This window comes from Lytechinus pictus, chromosome 3, assembly GCF_037042905.1.
Source record: "Lytechinus pictus isolate F3 Inbred chromosome 3, Lp3.0, whole genome shotgun sequence".
In the NCBI taxonomy this organism is placed as follows: Eukaryota; Metazoa; Echinodermata; class Echinoidea; order Temnopleuroida; family Toxopneustidae; genus Lytechinus; species Lytechinus pictus.
Window position 1 is genome coordinate 80,198,619 of NC_087247.1, and position 21,282 is coordinate 80,219,900.

The 21,282-nt window shown below is 36.3% G+C and overlaps 1 protein-coding gene across 1 annotated transcript in view; it reads left to right on the forward strand.

The window, feature by feature from the left end:
* The window catches only part of LOC129258010 (Fanconi anemia group D2 protein-like), a 69,259-nt gene that overhangs the window by 25,248 nt on the left and 22,729 nt on the right, over positions 1-21,282 (forward strand). The window contains exons 11-15 of the mRNA XM_064097786.1: positions 2,066-2,190; positions 2,592-2,679; positions 12,091-12,195; positions 12,849-12,940; positions 16,858-16,963. Coding sequence (XP_063953856.1) covers positions 2,066-2,190; positions 2,592-2,679; positions 12,091-12,195; positions 12,849-12,940; positions 16,858-16,963 — 516 coding nt within the window. The remainder of the gene's footprint in view (positions 1-2,065; positions 2,191-2,591; positions 2,680-12,090; positions 12,196-12,848; positions 12,941-16,857; positions 16,964-21,282) is intronic.

Here is a 21,282-nt window from a genome sequence, read left to right on the forward strand (position 1 = left end):
TGTTGAAGAGATTCATTGACTGTTTATAGATGGTTTAAAATTGGGATCTGTAAATATGAGAAATATCATTTGTCTTGTCTGAACAACAATACTTGGGTTTAGTTTTTCTTAAACAGTTGGTAACATTTGGTATTTGTAAGCAAGGCTCGACATTAGCGGTGGCCCGGTGGCCCAGGGCCACCAGAAATTCATCTCGGGCAACCATTATTGATAAAATGTTAAGTTTTGGTGGCCCGAATCGGGCAACCAATAATTTTCAAAGTAGCGCAATTTTTCTCCTGATTTTGCATGCATTTATCAACTTTCTACAGTTCAAATTGCAACCCAGTTCGTCATGCGCCCTTTTTGTTGATCTACACACAAAGTTGGCATATTAAGCCTACAGCTATAGCATACAGTAGCTATTATCCAGCCAGCCGCGCCGGCCGGCTGGCGTGAGCTTGGCATGAAGCCACTGCATACATCTGTGCTCTAGATCTAGCTCGGCCTATTCAGACTCCAGGAGCTGCGATAAAAAATGTCGCTGCTAAGATATCTTCCACAGAACTTTGAAAATCTAAGTCAAAGTCACATTTTACACCAATGAAATGACATTCTACAGTCTATATTACAGAAATTTGGTGTACCCTGATTATTTGCAAGCATTAAGAAGAGGAATTATGACCTCTCTTTTGACTACAAAAGACAGATTTCCAAATGGATTAATACACATAAAAACACATAGGCAAGTACATCACAGTCCCATGTGTGCATTTATATGTATGTTGATACTGGGTTCCTTTCGAAGCCATGTCTTTTCTAGCCAAAAATAAACAGACAGTTTCTGTCTTTCTTGTTTATAAATGACTTCTTAAACCACTCTTGAGAAAGTAAATACTTTGGGAAGGCATTTCAAGGCATTGATATGAAATGTGAATTTTTCCAACATTTTGGCAAATATAGGGAAGGACTTTTCTCACACTTTTTTCCAGATATAACTTTTGCCATTTTCTTCTTATTTTTGTTTCTTTCATTTTTTTTTTACAGTGGTTAAACCATTTATACCCCTTCCCATTGAATATGCCTGATTAAAAAATATGTTTCTACTGAAAATAAAATAATACAAACTAAAGGATATAAAAATAGAAATGTGCCATTCCCAGAAGGTAAGTGAAAATTATTTGCTTGGCTTTTAATTATATTCCAGTCAGAATAGACTGTTGCCACAGCTGTTAAAAAATATTCGTAATGGCTTCTTAATTTTCCCCTTTTCCGCATGTTTATATCAATTTTGTTTTATTCATTTTTCTTTCACTTTGTTTTCTTTTTTTTTTCTCTAATTTTTACTTTTCTTTTTTTCCCTGTTCTTTGTTTTTTCTTTCTTCTGTTTTATTTCACTTATTTTTAAAATTCTTTTTGTAATATACTTTTTGAAAATTATTTTCATTTGTTTCCCCCTTTCATGCATCGTTCTAATTTTGCAGAATATTTTTCTGTGATTTTCTCCTGCTATAATATACTGCAAAAGGGAAAACAGAAATAAAATGGATTTGGGGCCTGCATAATCTAGGTTTGAGGATTCAAAGAGGAAGAAATGAAAAACCATTGTTTTGTACATCTATCTGAGTTTGCTATGCACTATTTATTTACTTTACCATTATGAGTGTGTGTCTATACAGAGATTAAAAAAAAAAGTCCACACAACCTGGGAACAATAAAATTCATTTATTCTCTTTCAATCATTTCATTTTTACAATGATAGAAATAATTTATATTTTACCACAAGCCAATTAGCAAAGTAAAATAACAGCAAACAAGGTTTACATACAAGATGATAAAGTGGAAGTAACTAAGTGGTAGTGGCTGCAGAAATAATATTTCAGAAGTTTATTTTATTAATTTTTAATGTGTTTCTTTATATTTTTCGGGCCACCAAACTTTAATATCGGGCCACCCCAAAAAAATTATTTGATGGTTTTGGTGGCCCGAACGGGCCACCACCAAAAAAAGTTAATGTGGAGCCTTGTTGTAAGTAAGGAAAGTGACAAAAGTGATGTTTTTCATCTTCAAATTCTTACCGTAACAGGAGATGACAGATAAGATGCTTGAGATGGTTGAGATATCATCTCCATCGGTCCAGAGAGAGATCATTGCTTGCGTTCCAGAAGTAGTTAGTGATCAAGAACATAGTGAGCTAGCTAACAGATTGAAGTAAGCATACCTACCAATTGTTTTGACATTTCTATTGATTTTTTTACTTGAATTTTACATCACATCAAACCATTCATAATACTGATTATTTGTTGAATTTATTTATCCCAGGGCCATTTGCACAATACATAGTGATTGATCATACATTTGATATTTATACTTGATTGCATATAATGATCAATGTAATCAATGATCAAACTCAATGCTGTGATCAAGCACTAAGGTTTGCGTTCCAAGGGCCACCCTTTACTTGGTATTTGAAGAGTGTTTAAAATATAATAAAAAAAAAAATTTGTATGGTTTAACATCTCAAATAAATGTAAATTTCATTTTTAAGGATGATATTTGATTAAGTTGACTTGTTGATTCCTTTATCTGTCTTGATTATGTTCTTGTTAAAGAAATATGTTAGAATGTAATTCTCAGCTGACTGTACCAATCATTGATGCCTTGGATAACCTCAACTTAACTCCAGAGCTTCTTAGAGAGGTAACTAATAAGATGTTGTGCTTTACTGCTTTGTTAATGAGAAAATTAATAAGAGCTCATTTTAATAGAAACATTTAAGTACAGAAAAAACATAATTATTTCAAATGCTTAAGCTAGTTTGATAGAGATTTAAACAATTATTAATGTAATGAGATTAGAATGTCTGATGTAAAATTTTAATGTTTATGTTATTTATTCTCCCACTCATTCCCTCCATTTTTTACCTAAAGAGAAGTTTGTTATTATGCACATTCATAACATCTAGGGGTGATAATACACAAGTTACTCATGACTCTTGTGATCCTACCTCTACACAGATGGGTTACATTTAGGCGTGTTGTCAAAAGTGTGCGTGCGTCTTTTCCTTTATATTCTACGGCGAACCCGCTGAGCGTGCCATTGTCCATTTTGCTTTCCTACGGGTCAGTGCTCTTGCCATTCAAGACGCCAGCGTGCCCTTTTGCAGCGATAACGGAAGCGTTCGCTTTTATCTTTTCTTCTGACATGCTTCGGTTGGCTCTCCGAAAAATGTTTTTGCATTAGCGCCCTCTATGTTCACGATATCGGCGTTTTAGGCAAACGCCCGATCTCTAGTCACTGATCTGAATATCATTGTGTCCTTGTATCGGTGTGCCTAGTCCAGTGGGGGTATATACATGTATTTTCCAAAGTTACGCTTTCAAAATTTCTTTTGATAGTTTTTTGTTTCAGGTTTCAGTAGTGACAAAGCTCAATTAGATTTAGATTTGATTTTTTTAATAGAACGAGTTGTTTTATTTTAAAGAATATACCGTTAAGACATTGACTTTCTAAAAGTAAATGTTCAGGCGCGGGTAAGATTTTTTTCATCACACTGAGCCCACACAGTCAGCATTGTCGGGTGAAAAGGAAAAATATGGAATTGTCCTTAACTTCTTTGTAAACGAAATGCAAAACCCTTCGCAAAAGATGGAATATAAATCATACCTGGGTCCCAAAATGATGGCATTTGAATTACTACATTGAAACGCTATACTGTGACAAAAAATAATAAACACATCAAATGCAAGCGTTTTTTATGGGAAAAAAAAGATGAAAACTAAGGGCATCGTTGAAATTCATATTTGAGCTAAACATATAGGCCTATATCTAATTTAGCCACAGTGCACAACAATTTTACTCTTATTATACATTATGTTTAAACATTAACATGTTAGAAACTTATATATTCATACATAATACAGATGTCGTGCAAAACAAACGAATAAAATATAATTAATTTGAACTTTTGAAAATTAAATTGGATGCTCAAGCAGTCATATCGGTCATTGTTGATTAAATGCACAATTCTTGAATTTCATTGCCCGAAATTTAGAACAAAAAGTACTTTCGTTACTTTGTAAGACCATTACAAACATCTTTACCTTCAAACGAAATCAAAAGCACTTAACAAATTAGTATTAAAATTATCAAATTTGAGGTAGTCTTGACCATGAATTGAGTTGAATGTTTATAAAGGAATTATAGCGTCTTTTAATGAATCCCATTCTAAACTTTGAATGACCGATGTCTCCGGGGAAAAAATAGCGCGTGAATTAAAATGCAAATTAACACATTTAAGTGACTCTGAGATGAAATTGGACAGGAAAACCTATATTATCTTTTTACCTGGGATCCGTCTTTATACTCTTCTCAATTTCCCCTGTGATCTAGAGTACTAAGTGACCAAGTGTTCTTGATTACCATCCAGGAGCCACAGAACCGAAGGGGGTCTGGGCTGAAGCCTCCACACTCTCTTTCCCCCAAATAGCGTACAAAACGTAAAAAGTACCATGATTTTATGCATGGTGATCCCCCCTTCAAAACCGCTCCGCGGTTGGGGGAGGCTTAATTATTTCTTTCAATTTTCCAGTTCTACTCACAATATTTTATAATTTAATTTTGTCAACTTAATTTTAATGGCTCATTTTTTTTCATCCAACTTCATTTCTTCCTTTGAATTTTTCTAACCCTTTTCTATACTTATTTTTTTTAACCTTCACGTTTGACTTATACAGTAGTGCATATTGCCGTTGATTTCTTCTTCCTATCAAATATCTGAATTTATCTGCAATGTGTGTGTGTCAAATTATTGCAAATTAGATTCCCAGTGTCTAAGGTAAACATAATTTACCGACGTAAAGTTTGTAATACGAAAGCCTCTTTGGCCTAGTTTCCCTTCCAACTTTGTACTTCATCTCTTAATCGTATAGCTGTATTCTGTATAGCTTGCAAAATTTAAATACTTTTACACACAAAAAAAGTCAATAAACGTTCAGGAAATGGTAATGCCTCGGTCACATTTGCTCTCCGGCGGCCGTACGGCGAGTCGAAAACAGCCGTTTTATTCATTTTTATTCAAACCACCTATATTTAGCTGGTACAAAAACTGTTGAAACGACTGTTTTCGACTCGCCGTACGGCCGCCGTAGAACAAATGTGACCGAGGAATTAGGCGTACTAGATCAAGAAGGATGGAGTGTATGCTGGCGCAGATCCTGCCGAATTAACACAATACAATCTAATAGGCGCCGTATTTATTTTGAACAATAGTTGGCCTCTCAAAAGTATTGAGGTCTATTCTGTGACCTCTACTAAAAGAAGTCAGTGGGTCTATATTCTGCACCTGGAGGGTACAGTAGTGATTCCGGGGGGGGGGGGGGGGGGGTGGGGGGGGTGGCATCCGGCCCGTGCGCTTTGAGAGCCATTATCAATTGTTAATGTAAATATGCCATTTTTACACAAGTGTGCCCCCCTTTGAAGCTCACAGCATGTATTTTAATGAGGGTATGTCGTTCATGCACAAGTGAGGACCTTCACTTTCGCCTGGTAAACATCCCTTTTCCAAATATATTTGATTATTAAAATGCACGGAGAGATGATAGGCAAAGAATATAACTCGAATGTTAATATTAAGAGTAGACCTATAAAGAGGGAAGTTACATGGTTAATTAAAAATGTGTTGATAAAATATTAGTGGAACGTTATGTTATAATTTGCTGCGCCAAACCGGTTTTGTGTAATATTGCTCTTTATAAAGACAAGTATTAAACTACATTAAATGTCGAAATGCTGAGAAATATAATGGAAATCATATTAAAATACACATTGCGAAAAGAACCAAAATCAAGGCTCTAGTATGGGGACAAAACGAGAACAAGAAAACTACCCATTTGATGCTCATTTTAATTCCCCGAAAGCCGGACGTTGAAAATGACCTGGGCCAGTGCATTGCTAGCTGTATTTAATGGGAGAGCTTGGCTTACCCCATTGTCAAGGTAGATTTAAATTATCCCATTCTTGATTTGGGAGATTACCCTATTGTTGAACATAGAGGTGGTCTGACTGGTGGCGGATTTCAATAGAAGGATGACCCCTTGATTGGTGGGGGTATTTCAATGGGAGATTACCACTTTGTCAGCGCGGGTAACTGTCTTGATACTTTGATGTGTCCCCGATGTGTCTTTTACTCGAACACCGTGTTTGCAACTAATCCCAAATAATGAGACTGTTTGGCATCAAAATGAAAGTCTAACTTCCACCCTTTTCATAGATTTCGTTTGAAAATACTTACAGTGTACGTTTAAGGTAAAATTGAAATATGAGAAGGCGCTTTATAATATGTAAACCAAATATGACTTGTTCATAAGTATCTTTGTAATAAATGTTACAAAATCGAGTTTCATAGAACAGATGTTATACTCGATTTAATTACAACCAAAATATTTCAAAGTCATCGAGAGGGTAAGTATCAGACTAAATAATGCAAGCGTGATTTGTTCAGGCGCGGGTAAGATTTTTTTTTTCAATCCCACTGAGCCTGATCTTTTTTTTTCATACAAAAGCCGGGATAGACATGTGGTTAAATAAGCATTAATTGGATTCGTGCTTTTGGGAAAATAGTATTTATTCACGAGCAAGAACATTGAACTGTTCAGTGTTGGCACCGGTTGGCACCAATGCGATGAAGTTAATTCGAATTGTGTTTTTGAACAGGATCAAAATAGTAGAAGTAAAAACGTTAAGCTTATTATATATATATATATTAATCATTCTGATTTATGCATTATTCTGGACTACACGTGTCTATAATTGAATGATTTATATGTATTCAATCAGTGGCAGATTTTCAGGTGGGGGCACATTTTCCCTTGAAAACTTTTTAGACCAAAAAGTTGTCACTAAAATGGGGCATTTTGACCCGTTTAAAACGTGACGTTAAAAAATTAAGGTCTTTACTTGTGTTTGAACGACATATTCATATTACAGATATTTGCTGTGACTCTCAAAAAGTGAGTACACTTGCAGGGGCGGATCCAGCCTTCGCCAAAGGGGGGGGGGGGGTCTTTTTAACCACATTATATACCCCCGATCATGAAAATGTTGACCTTTCTACCTGAAGAATAGAAATTCTAAGCAATTTTTGTAATCATGAAAAAGTTGAATATATATAACTAAGCAATTGGTGCGAGCGCAAAGCGCAAGCGGAAAATTCGAGATTTGTAGGAAAATTGTGAGTGGATATGGATCACAGTTAAAAAGGAGCTGATATGTTTCATTATTATTACTTTGAGTTTTGACATACATGTAGGACCGTGACATTCTAAGAACATTATTCCATCGTATGAAAATTATGACTGTCTTCCTATTTCTCTTCATGTCAATGCTCGAGATGAAACTTGTCGATATTGCATTCTGAAAAAGGGACAATTTATCATTAAATTAATTCATTAATCTAATAAGCCTAATCAGAGCGCGAAATCTGTCAATATTATAGCCTGAAAACTGGCCATTTAAAGCACCTTTGTAATAATGAATAAGATGCATGAGTTAATATATTTTATATGCAATCATGTTTGATACTGCGTCGGACTTGACAACCCGCGAAATCTTTTCCAAAATTAGATGAAGGCCATCCATTCTCTCTTTTTAATTTAAATATAATCTATGTATTTCAGGATCATGATATGAAAACCTTTTATAACAAACATGATAAAGGAAAAACGCGTCACATGTTATACATGCTTCATTGCCGCAAAATATACCAATCATCTTCATTTGTTATCATTTAATCATCAACATTATCACTGATATTATTATTCGTATTATCATGTCCGTTAATATCACTTCAAAGTTATAATTATCATTATCATCATCACTGTTATCATCATCACCATCATCATTCATTCATTATCTATTTCCAATCGTTCTCCAATATCAATTTTATATTTTATATAATTAAGAATATATGAAAGATAATAGTAATTATTATGGTGATGCTGGTAATCATGAACATTAGATCCGTTTTGTGAGATAATTTATGCGATTTTACATGCTAATCGCTACTCGACGATGGTGAAAGAAAGAAGTCGGGACGGTAGTTACTGTATACACGCACTTTAATACACTATAGTCATTATAGTACAAAAGATTCCCCATCGGACGGGCCAACGGTCTTATGAAGTAGGTTCATCTATTGAAATTATGACAATAATCAGCGGATATGGGGAACTATTCTCTGAGCGCCTCTCCCATTCGTTGTTGTCTGTGGCGAACCCGCTGAGCATGCCATTGTCAATGATTCTCTACATGGTTGAGTGATCTTGCTTTTTCATGATCATAGGCCTGGGCAATGACTAAGAACAGTTCCATGAGTATCAATGCCAAGTAATCCTGAAAGGTCAATAATGCTCAATTCTCTTGCTGGAGAAGACTATATTTTGGCCCTATTTGCTTTTGATGTAGGCCAGTTGTGCACAACCTGATATAGATGATAAATGATAAATAATAATTATCTTTCATCTATTTTAGAGTAATGATCTAATGTTAATATCATTCTACATAATCACCCCGAAGCTTACGGCCCCATATCTTCACCCGTGAAGTATTGAAATTTGAAGTTTAAATTATTGAACATCATATGGCATCCTTGTATTGTACTGATTTTTATTAACACTGCAATATAGATAAAAACATTCTACTCACATTGATTTTACTTTAGAACAAATTCACCCCCCCCCCTTCCCTTCCCGCTACAACCTTTCTTTCATTCCCTTTCATTATTTCCTTACCAAAATGATCCTAATTTCAATAACTATGATAATGACATAGATGATTTGCTGTTGACGATAATGATGCTGCTGCTGATGATAGTAATGATAATCAACACTGATGATGATGATGGTGGTGGTGGCGGTGATGGTGAAGGTGAATGTGGTAGTGGTAGCCTTGGTGATTATGACAAATGAAAATACTGAAAGTTACGAAAGTCACACATTCAATGAATAATACCAAGAAACATACTTTTTGATGAAATAAAAATCACACACAATTTATGCAACTTGTAAGCCTCCCATTTAGTTCTTATTTTTTTAACTGAATTATGTCCGCTTATATTCCTTCTTGATGATGATTTAAAGCTTTTAAGTTTATAATTATATTGGTAAATCGCGGTCAGAAAAGTTCTTGTCACCATTCCATTCTCATTGATTATATGAGCATGGCCCTTGATCAGATGATGTAATATACTGATAAGATTTTTCTTTATCTTCCTTTTTCCTCTTCATATTCTTCCTCATCTCTCATTATTATTCTCATCCCTTTTTACTGCTCCCCCATTCTACATGTACGTCTGCTTCTCCTTGGTAATTCTTCTTCTCCTCCTCCTTCTCCCACCACATCGATTTATGAAGATAAAATTATAATGAAATAATAGAAATGTTTATGAAGATAATACTTATAATAGAGAAATGAAAATGATTGCCATTGTAACAGCGGTGATGACGATATCGATAATTATGAGAGGTCATAGACCATGTACAGCACAAAGTATCAGACGCAATTTCAAATATGATTACATGATGATTTTGATACGAAATATTTATCATAAATCTAGATCTAGTACATTAATATACACTTATTTTTGTAAAATAATGAAATCGCCGCTCAATATCGATAATTCTGATGATGACTAAAACAGAAAAGCATACGTGGGACAGTGTATTATAATATTGCCTCGAAAAATACCTGACATTTGATGGAATTCCGTGCTTATATCGCTCATTTCTCAGCACTTTTACGATATTCTTTCACAGGGCTATTTGGCAAATATTTTTCATTTATACAAACACTCCGTTGATAAATTTCATTGGATTCTGATCGAACTAATTTTCAGATCGTTACCACATTTAGTATTTATCTTCAATTCCGAACATTACGTTTAATATGTTAAACCAATTAAATGAAGTTACATACTTTAGTGTGTTATAAGTTGTTTATATGTTGTACTCTCATATTTTGAGAGGGGATCGATAGGGTGAATAAAATGTAAATCTAAATCAGGGGCGGATCCAGCCTCCGTCACTGCATGTCTTCCCCTCTGTTCCCCTTTCACTCTTTCCCTTTCCCCCCTTCATTTTTCCCCCATCGTCCACCAGCTCTCTCTTTTTCTTTCCCCTTATTTTCTGTCTCTATCCATTTCCATATTTCAATTTGTCCCCCCTCTCCCGTTGATTCTCGATCCTAAATTTCTTCCCCTCTTAAATTTCCTAGTTTTTTTTTCTCTTTCAACTGTTTTTCCTCCATATTTTTTCCCCCTTCCTCTTCCTCCACCCCAATATTATTTTCTTATTTTCTCTCTGTTTCCCCTTCCTTTTCTTTCCCTATCCTTCTTAGTTTTCTTCTTCCTCTTTTCATCTTCTCTTTTGGTCCCGCTTCTTTAAAACAAGGAGATAAAGAAAATTAAGAGACAATGTGTTATCCTGGGGAAATGGTTGCCCGTCCAAAAATTGAACAAACTATTTTTAACAGTTTCTAATAAATCTTTGATCTATCTATGCCTAATAGTGCCAAGCTGTTCCGGTCATATTCATTTCATCTTTCCATTTCCTTCTCTTTTTTTTTTTTTGGGGGGGGGGGGGGGCTCCCGACACTTGTTTCAGATGCGAGTATATAATAAATATTCCAAGTTGACGTGAATTCTACGAATGGCTTGGGCCTACGAAAGGAAAATGTGTGGAATCTTATTTTCCCACCTTAAACGTCATGAATTGACTCTCTTTCAATTGCAAAAAAAAGAGGTTTTCATGGTTATTGCAGCAAATTCGAAAGATCAGTAACGATTTATGACACGTGCGTGATTTTTGATTAAGCTACTGTGGCTTTATGAATGCACCCGAACTTCCATTATAGATGCGAACCATAGTTCAGAACAGTGACCCGAACTCTCCGATCCGACAATAAATATGAAGGCACGCCTTTGTTTTGGTCGTAGAGGGAGCTATTTAGAATAGATTCTTCGGTCTTTCGACAGAAATTAAGACTTGCAAGAAAGACCAACAAAGGAATGGTGGCATCAATGGGCCTTTGATGGCGGCCGTTCCTTTGAAGACGAGGGAACGTTGGGCGGGAAAGTCGAAACGAAAACCCGGATGCGGTAAGAACGATAAAGAATGGTGCATGGACTTTTGACAAGCTCCCTTAGTACCTCAGAACAAAGTCAGGTAAACTCATGCATAAGTTACAAACAGCTTTTTAACCCTAAATCTCCCGGGGTATTTTGATTCATGTCATTCCCTGGGGGGCCATTATGGCCCCCCCTTAAGATCTCGGCCACCGATCGCGCGAGCGACACAAAAATTTGCACGCTGGTAGTGTGCGATGTAATCTACAAAGCTGTATGGTAAAATTTTCCAAAATAATGAGATTTTATTTTATATGAATTATGCTAATTTATGCATAAATCATACTTTTTGCTCTAATTCACTAAATAGAGCTCCTAGAATGCTAATTTTTGGTAAAAATATTCTTTGTAGCATTCTTAACAATCGCAATTAAAAAAAACTTCGGTTTGGAAATCAATTTTATTGTTTTATGAATTTCTTATGTATTTTTTGTTTTTTTACTTTTTTTTTTTTATTGTTTTTTCAATGGAAATCGTTCCAGACTTAATTCTGATCATAAACAAGGCAAAATTAATTAAGTTTAATCAGTAAAAGTAGAAATAATGATACATTTATGAATTTTGGCTAAATACACAATTTGCATTGGATTTGTACATGAAATCACGTTTATGAGCAATTTTGGGTCTGACATGCACTTATATAATGTTGCGTAACGTCGTAACCGCATACCCGGGCGTCACAAATTTGGTCTCAAAATTTGCGCGAGACTTGAAAGTAAAAAGTCAGTGAGCGGCGAGGTCAAAAAATTTCGCGCAGCAGATATATCGCAAAAATTGTCGAGAGGGGGGCCATTATGGCCCCCCCCCCCCCGGGAGAATTAGGGTTAAACACCATCCATTTCGAATGTCATATAAGGATAGATACACATCTTCATCAATTCACTTTTTGTTGCTGATTCATTATAAAGATGTTTGTCTGATATATTATTTAGGTTCGCAGTTCAGCTCTACAGAGTCTTGTATCTGCTGATCTAGATGACTTACCTGTTGTTATCAAGTTTATTCTCCAGTCTGTGTCTTCTACTGACTCTTTGGAGGTGAGTTTATTTTTTATTTATTCATTTAGTTATTGCAAACATAACAGTCGGATTATTCAAAATTTAGAAATGGCATCATTGTATTCAAATGCTTTATAAAATAAATAGAACAAGGGGAAGAAAAATGAAAAGATAAAAGGAGAAAATATAGAAGAAAGAAGGTTTTGAACTTGACTAGTGGTAGTAATATCAGCAGAATTTTTAGGGCATTATGAATTTGTTTAATAAAACAGAAAAGAAAGAATCTGTTATGGATGACACTATTTATATAAATATATACATGTAACTGAATGTTGTTATTACACCATTTGTTATAAGTATGTTAAGACTAGGGTTAACACCGTGGTCTTTTGAGTGGAAAAGTTTATCTCCATCAATAATGTCATGTGGATTCAGTTGATTTCAGTGTTTAGATAAAAAGATATCAGGCTTAAACCATAATTGCATGGTTATAAGTCAAAAAATTTCTTCTGTTGTCAGTGGGAAAATAGTGCCAGCTGGGCGGTGTGATTTTGTAATGAGTGCCAGTCATAATTGGTTGACCAGCAAAGACCACTGTAGTGAAAACACTGGTTACCAATTTAAATATTTCTCTGTTTTCTATGATAAATTTTTAACACCTTTCTTATCTCTGACTCTTTCCCCTAATGTAGGTTATCAGTGAACTAAGAAGGAACTTGGATTTCCACACATCTCTTCCACCATCTTCCGCATCTACACCCTTTGTGAGATCATCTACCTCGGGGTAAGTTGAGTTGCCTATCCTCTGTATCTACTCCCTTTGTGAGGTATTCTACTTCATGATAAGTTCATTATACATCTTTTGTGTCTACAAGTTTTGTGAGGTCTTCTACTTCAGGGTAGGTTGAGTTTCCTATCCTCTGTATCTACTCACTTTGTGAGGTCTTCCACTTCAGGATAAGTTCATTATCTATCCTTTGTGTCTTCAACTTTTGTGAGGTCTTCTACATGTACTTCAGGGTAGGTTGAGTTTCCTATCCTCTGTATCTACTCGCTTTGTGAGGTCTTCCACTTCAGGATAATTTCATTATCTATCCTTTGTGTCTACAACTTTTGTGAGGTCTTTTACTTCAGTTTAGGTTGAGTTTCCTATCCTCTGTATCTACTCCCTTTGTGAGGTCTTCTACTTCAGGGTAGGTTTAGTTTCCTATCCTCTGTATCTACTCTCTTTGTAAGGTCTTCTACTTCAGGGTAGGTTTAGTTTCCTATCCTCTGTATCTACTCTCTTTGTAAGGTCTTCTACTTCAGGGTAGGTTTAGTTTCCTATCCTCTGTATCTACTCTCTTTGTAAGGTCTTCTACTTCAGGGTAGGTTTAGTTTCCTATCCTCTGTATCTACTCTCTTTGTAAGGTCTCCTACTTCAGGGTAGGTTTAGTTTCCTATCCTCTGTATCTACTCTCTTTGTAAGGTCTTCTACTTCAGGGTAGGTTTAGTTTCCTATCCTCTGTATCTACTCTCTTTGTAAGGTCTTCTACTTCAGGGTAGGTTTAGTTTCCTATCCTCTGTATCTACTCTCTTTGTAAGGTCTTCTACTTCAGGTTAAGTTGATCTATCTATCCTCTGTATCTACTCCCTTGGTGAGGTCATCTTAGATTAGGTATGGTGTTTTAAATGCATCATTTAAATCTATATATGAGTAATAACAACAGACATTCATCCCAAATATTTTACAAATGAGAGTATAATGGATACATGATTATATGCCAGGCATAGCAAAAGAGAAAGACACCAAAAGAGCACTACACTTCTTTTGATTTGTCTTTCTTTCTATCATTTGTGTGCCATGTTCTGAAGACCTTCATACAAAGCTCAATGAAGTATGGCTTTTAGTTTACAATGCATTGAAAGAAACATTTTGAAGCACATTGAGACTTCTCCTTGTCTTACAAAACAATTTTTCAAAATAATGTAATTTCAATTGGAAGAAGAAATATGACACGATAGACCAGATATTGCCATTTTCTCAACTTTTAATTTCCGTTCGGGAATTGTTACCCCAATATTTCACATACTTGTGTATCAGCGTAGTATCAACCATTAATTATTACACCAATGCTTCACAAACATGTGTATCGCAGTAATATCAGTAGATTTCAATGCCGGCAGAGGAAGGAGAGAGAAAGGCTAAGAATTAACCACATAGGGGGAAACGGGTCACGAGTCAAGTGACCAGCTGGGAGGATGGTGGATCCACCGAGTGTCCCAGTTTCCTGGGACGAGGATCCCCCTACCAAATATCTGATAATATTGGCCTTTCCCCACCATTGGCTCACAGAGCTCTTGGTCATTCCTTCCCCTGCATGCTTCAAGAAATGATAATGAAATTGCCAAGTACTAAAAAAAAAACCAAAAACAACACCCAGAATTATTACCATTTGTTTTTTGTTTTTTCGGCCAATTCTTTGATTTACTCAGTTGCAAACATCAAACTATGTTATAATTAAGTACTGACCAGAGCAACACTCGTACCATGAAAAGAAACATTGGACTGTTTCTGTATATCTTGCAATTGGGCAGAAAGAATGCATTAGCTAACCTCCAAGTTTATTTTCGCCATTACCCATGTCCAATCAGGTGCGAGTGTCCATCCATGCCAATATAACAGATGTGATTGCATTGTAAGGTATAAGTATAGCAAAACTTAATTCAAAACTGGAACTTCCTAATATCAGTTTGGCTTAATGCCAGTTGCTAACCCTCGAGCACTTCTTGCTATTGACTTAATTATGGAATTTTTTTGTCAGTGTTATTCATTCGTTCATTAAAGGTTAATGTTTTGTCTTGTATTTTCTCTTCGGTATGAGCCGAAGGTACCGTTTGGTTAACCGGATAATGAACCAATATAAGCATGAGAAACCATTATAATAGTATATGAAGAGCCAAATATCATGGGTTGTGTAATTAAACAACTCTTCCTAGCATGTCCAGTGTCTTTCTTTTGCTGTTCCCAGACCAAACTTAAAGGAATTGCACTCACCAATCCTGGGGCTCTTAGAGCTCTCTTATTCATTTAAGTCTTGTCCAGTGAGGGCAAATTGACCTGCCCTCTTGACATCAGGATGTCACTTCCTTCGTCTGACAGGTGAATGCCATCTCTGTTGTAGTACCAGTGTTCATGATAGTTTAAGATGTGGTTGATAAATGATGCATTGTGCATGTGCCGAATCCTCTCTTGGCATACTTGTTCACAGATTTCCTGACGTTCGTCAATAGTTGCCTATGAGGTGATAGTTCGTCCTTGTGCATAATAGTAAAGGCATGGCAAGATGCTCGAGAAACATATGTGGTCCCAAAGCAGTAGAGCTCTGGCTGAATTCAGTGCGTCGTCTACAGCTTGTCTACATTCTTTAGCACTATAGCAGCCCAAATCATCGGATCCCACATGAATGATTATTAAGGTTGGTATAGGGCTGTATCTCAGTCTCCTTTGGAGGTCACCTGGGTAGTTGCGAAGCGCAGTACCCCCAAGGCCCCACCAGTACACTTCGTAGCCTTCCAGTCCAAGGTTGTATTTTCCCGTGGTGACGGCCCTCTCCTTAGCCCTCCTTATAAAGTTTCAAATCACCCCGGTAAGCAGGCTTCTTCCAGGGCCTACGTTTCTTTCCAAAATTCTAGCCTTATCCCAACGTAATATAATCTAGCGGTACGCAACGTTAGAATCTAGATCTATTCCTGCTGCCGCACTCACCGGATAGGCTAGGTCTTGTAAAGACTGGAACTTGTAAGTTGACTGGTATAAAGTCCACCCCGGTCCCTGTTCCGTCTGCTGCCTCCAGACCGTCGCCTCATCATCATCATCGCGTCAGGCCCAACTTTAGGAGGAACCAAAGTAACATCTGACCGTATCCTGACGGTTGCCTACCTGTCTGTGGCACTGCGCTTTATTATTGCCAGTCCCAATCCTGCTCATTAACCACAAGACTCTTAATGAATAGTCTCATGAAAAACAGAATGAATTGAATTCCATCTAGCAGCTCGAGTCACGTCGACTTGTTCTCATTATTGCTGAAACCAAAAGCTCTAGATCTAGGGCCCAGCCGATCTAAACACGTATGGTACCGTAGCTCCTCGTCGTATACAAACATTGGTTCATTTCAAGCTCATGTCAAATGAGACAATTTAATATTAGGCCAGGCAAGACGTAGAGAATCATTATAAATATCAAAACAGAAGTAAATCGGACTGAATTTCCAGCTTCATAATGAGAAAAAGAAGATGATTCCCGATCGCTGATGGTTTTCACAAAATTTTACAGGCGAATTTTTCACACGTTCATCTCCGTTGAAAGCCAAGACTAAAAAAATGTCTTTCTCGGACAGAAATTTGAAAGTGAATGACTCGATTTCATCTCCGCTGATCGCGCATTCAGAACATTAGAGCGTTTCGGATATGTAAAATTACCGCGCGCTTAAATGTGATACAATCCTTCCAGGTGCGCGTTTTGACCAAATTCCCCCAACAGAAGTACATGTGAACTTGACCTCCTTCTGAAGGGCAGTGAACTGGTTGACAGTCAGTATTTGTTTACATTATAAAACTATGTATTCTCTCCCAATAGAATTTATTTGATAATCGAATAAACATATTATACAGTATACTTTTGTTTATAAAATCCTAAACTTGTTCTTTTATTGATAACAGGAATGCATCAAGTCATAAGAAGACTGTTGATAGTGAGATGCTGATCCTAGAAACCATCAAATCAACAATGAGATTCAACAAAGTATTAGCGGATGGATGGCAGAAGGTAAATTACCATAGTGATCATGTAAATAGCTCTAGGACTAATTCATTAAGATCTTGGAATTTGGATGTTGATTTGTTTTACCTGTGGTCTCATCAGAGCATTGAAGTGATTTATGATCCTTGCATGTGATTGGCTGAGAGAAACTTTGTCCGTTAAAAAAAAAATTACTGGCAAATACTCTTCATGGATTTCCCCCTTAGTGAATGATCATGATGGTTTGCAAATTGAGATGATAGTTGATTCTGTTTTCATAAGTTGTGACACTGAGCTTTTTTAAAGCATGTTAGAATTGATATGATTAATAATCTTGTAGAAATTAGTACCTTGCCTTAAAATTTAATTCTTCTGAAATTATTTTCACCTATATATAACTTTCTACCCCCACTCTGAAATTCATTGTGACCTTTGAAAAAAGAGATGTCAAATGGCTCAACTTGCCCCATCTATTGGGTAAGTTGAGCCACAAAAACTATGTACAAAATGTATGGGGGAAGAACCAGCATGTCAATTTTTTATTTAAAGTCTTCACTTGCTAATTCTCTATACTAACATCCTCTAAAAGGAGTCATGTAAATTTGCTCCTTTCTGCCTACATATCGATGACTTTTTAACCCTAATTCTCCCGGGGGGGGGCCATAATGGCCCCCCCCCTCGACAATTTTCGCGATATATCTGCTGCGCGAAATTTTTTGACCTCGCCGCTTATTGACTTTTTACTTTCAAGTCTTGCACAAATTTTGAGACCAATTTGTGACGCCCGGGTACGCGGTTACGACATTACGCAACATTATATAAGTGCATATCAGACCCAAAATTGCTCATAAATGTGATTTCATGTACAAATCCAATGCAAATTGTGTATTTAGCCAAAAATTCATAAATGAATCATTATTTCTACTTTTACTGATTAAACTTAATTAATTTTGCCTTGTTTATGATCAGAATTAAGTCTGGAACGATTTCCATTGAAAAAACAATAAAAAACAAAAAGTTAAAAAAACAAAGAAATACATAAGAAATTCATAAAACAATAAAATACATAAGAAATTTATTTCCAAACCTAAGTTTTTTTTAATTGAGATTGTTAAGAATGCTACAAAGAATATTCTTACCAAAAATTAGCATTCTAGGAGCTTTATTTAGTGAATTAGAGCAAAAAGTATGATTTATGCATAAATTAGCATAATTAATTCATTTTAAGATAAAATCTCATTATTTTGGAAAATTTTACCATACAGCTTTGCAGATTACATCGCACACTACCAGCGTGCAAACTTTTGCGTCGCTCGCGTGATCGGCGGCCAAGATCTTAAGGGGGGGGGCCATAATGGACCCCCCCCCCCCCCCCCCCGGGAATGACAAGAATCAAAATACCCCGGGAGATTTAAGCAAGGTTTCCACTTTGGCGAGTTGCGAGTCATACGCGAGCTGCGCGAGCTCTAACTCGCCTTAGCTCGCACAAGCTCGCGTGAAATTTACATTTTTTTCCCGGAATTGGCTTCAGTGACAAAAGACTCAACATCGAGTTCACTACGCTCGCTGTACGAGTGAACCGAGCGCGAAACGAGTCAGGCCGAGCTTAGTATGAGTTGCGGTGACCTTTATACAACTTAAAGCGAGCTATGAACGAGTTATAAAGATTTTGTTGCGAGTGATAAGAGTTTCATACGACCAAGGGGCGGGATATGCACATTTTTGGCACTCAAAGATGGATGCCGGCGGCGTCAACACCAAATCTCAACCGAAGGTTAAGTTTTTGAAATGGCATCATAACTTAGAAAGTATATAGACCTAGTTCATGAAACTTGACCATAAGGTTTATCAAGCATTGCTAAACATCCTTATTGAGTTTCAGGTCACAAGACCAAGGTCAGAGGTCATGTATGGTCAATGAACTTAGACCATGTTTAGGGAATTAACATCAAAATTTCAAAAACTTAACCTACCTTTAAGTTTTTGAAATGTCATTATAACTTAGAAAATACATGAACCTAGTTCATGAAACGTGGACATAAGGTTATTAAAGTATATAAACATCCTGCTTGAGTTTCAAGTCACATGACTAAGGTCAAAGGTCAATTAGGGTCAATGGACTTTGGCCAATTGGGGTATTTGTTAAATTAACATAACTTTGAAAGTTTATGAATCTGATTCATGAAACTTGAACATAATAGTAATCAGGTATCACTAAACATCCTGTGCGAATTTCAGGTCACATGTCCAAGGTCAAAGGTCAATGAACTTTAGTGATGCTCGGGTGATCTGTTGAATTACCATCATAACTTTTAAAGTTTATAGAACTGATTCATGAAACTTGGATATAAAAGTAATCAAGTATTACTGAACATCCTGTGCGAGTTTCAGGTCACATGATGAAGGTCAAATGTCATTTAACGTCAATTAACTTTGGCCATGTTGGGGGTATTTGTTGAATTACCATCATATATTTGAAAGCTTATGGATATGATTCATCAACTTGGATATTAGAGTAGTCAAGTATCACCGAAAATCTCATGCCAGTTTCAGGGCACATGACCAAAGTCAAAGGTCATTTAAGGTTATTGAACTTTGGCCATTTTGGAGATTAATACTATATTGCTGTCATAACTTTCAAAGTTTATATACAGTTTATAAAATGTGGATATAGGGGTAATCAAGTATCACTGACAAGTCTTAGGTCACATGATCAAGGTCAAATGTCATTTATTGTCAATGAACGTAGTATTGTATCATTGTATGAATGGTGTTTTTGTGAATAATTATTTTATAGTAGTTTTCAAAGTCAGCACTGCTACTATATTGGATAGCGTGATGCAGGTGAGACTGCCAGAGGCGCTCCACTTGGACCTTGTCTAGTTTGATGTCTTGTTCTTTTACCTTGGCTCTGCTCGTCATTGACCTCTTCTTCCGTTTCAATTGTCTCTTCCTGCACTTCTTCTATCCTTGTTTGAATGTCATCTTCTTTCGCTGTTTCCCTACCTGAATGGCCACAACTCTTGGATCTTTTGGATCAAGGCATATTTCTCTCCTTATTTGTTGAAAGTTGTAATAATGCAGTGGCAACAGCCTTTTTAAAAGTACGTGTACATTGCGTGGGTCAGTTAAAATGTGCTCTCACTTTAAAATAAACTCCTCAAAAAAAGTTTGGAAATCTGACTTTAATCAAAACTCCCTCCTCGGTTTTAGTAAATATCAATTGTTATTAATATAAATGAATAGATCATTTAATTTACTTTAAAATGATACCCTACATGTTATGATTATGGTTCACATGGAGGTGCAGTGCCTTGAAATGTGGGGCAAGGTCAAAATTCAAAATTTGCAAAATGACACAATATTGAAAGTCACTTTTCTTTTCTTCCATGATGATGATGAGTGAGATTCTCAGCAATTGTTTTCATGCACCTTAACATCAACTTTCAAATGGAATCAAACACACCTCTGCACAAGCAAACACACAACAAATAAACATAAACCACAACAAAACATTATGAAATGAAAAAGCAGGGGTTTGATTTGAATGGATTTTCATCTTTATTGACACAGACAAAAGAATCATGTTCTGTATTGACCCTTCATGATTATTTCTGCTCGTTTTGCAGCTTTTTACTTCAGACCTCATCCAACACTTTTCAATTTTGCTCTTTTTTTTGATGGCATGATCATAACAAGCATGGGATCATTTAAAAGAGAATCAAATGATCTTTTGAAAGATATCAAATATGCATTGTGTAAAATTTGGAGTCGGGAGAAATTAATGGCCAAACTCAGATTTCCAAACTTTTTTGCTCGTTTTGCAGCTTTTCAATTCAGACTTCATCCAACACTTTTGAATCCTGCTCTTTTCGTGATGACATGATCATAACAAGCATGGAATCATTGTAAAGAGAATTGAATGACCTTTTAAATGATGTCAAATATGCAATTTGTAAATTTTGGAGTTGGGAGAAATTAATGGCCAAACTCAGATTTCCAAACTTTTTTGAGGGATTTATATGTGGGGAAAATATAGATCACTGGACATTTATCATTCAGCTGGCATGCCTCTGAGCACTTGCAACGCACTCGGAATAAACTCATACGAAACTCGCTGTAACTCGGGGTGCTCGATCTAAAGTCGCGCTAATCTCGTGGGCACCTCCAGTTGACTCGTAAAACGATCGCAATGCTCGTATCTCGGTCTTGAAAACTCGGAACGCACTCGCGTATACTCGGATGTGGCGAGTTATTACGAGTTATTGTGAGTTTATCTCGAGCTTCTTACGAGTTATTGCGAGTACTGCGAGTATATAACGAGTTTAGGTGAGTTCAGCATGAGT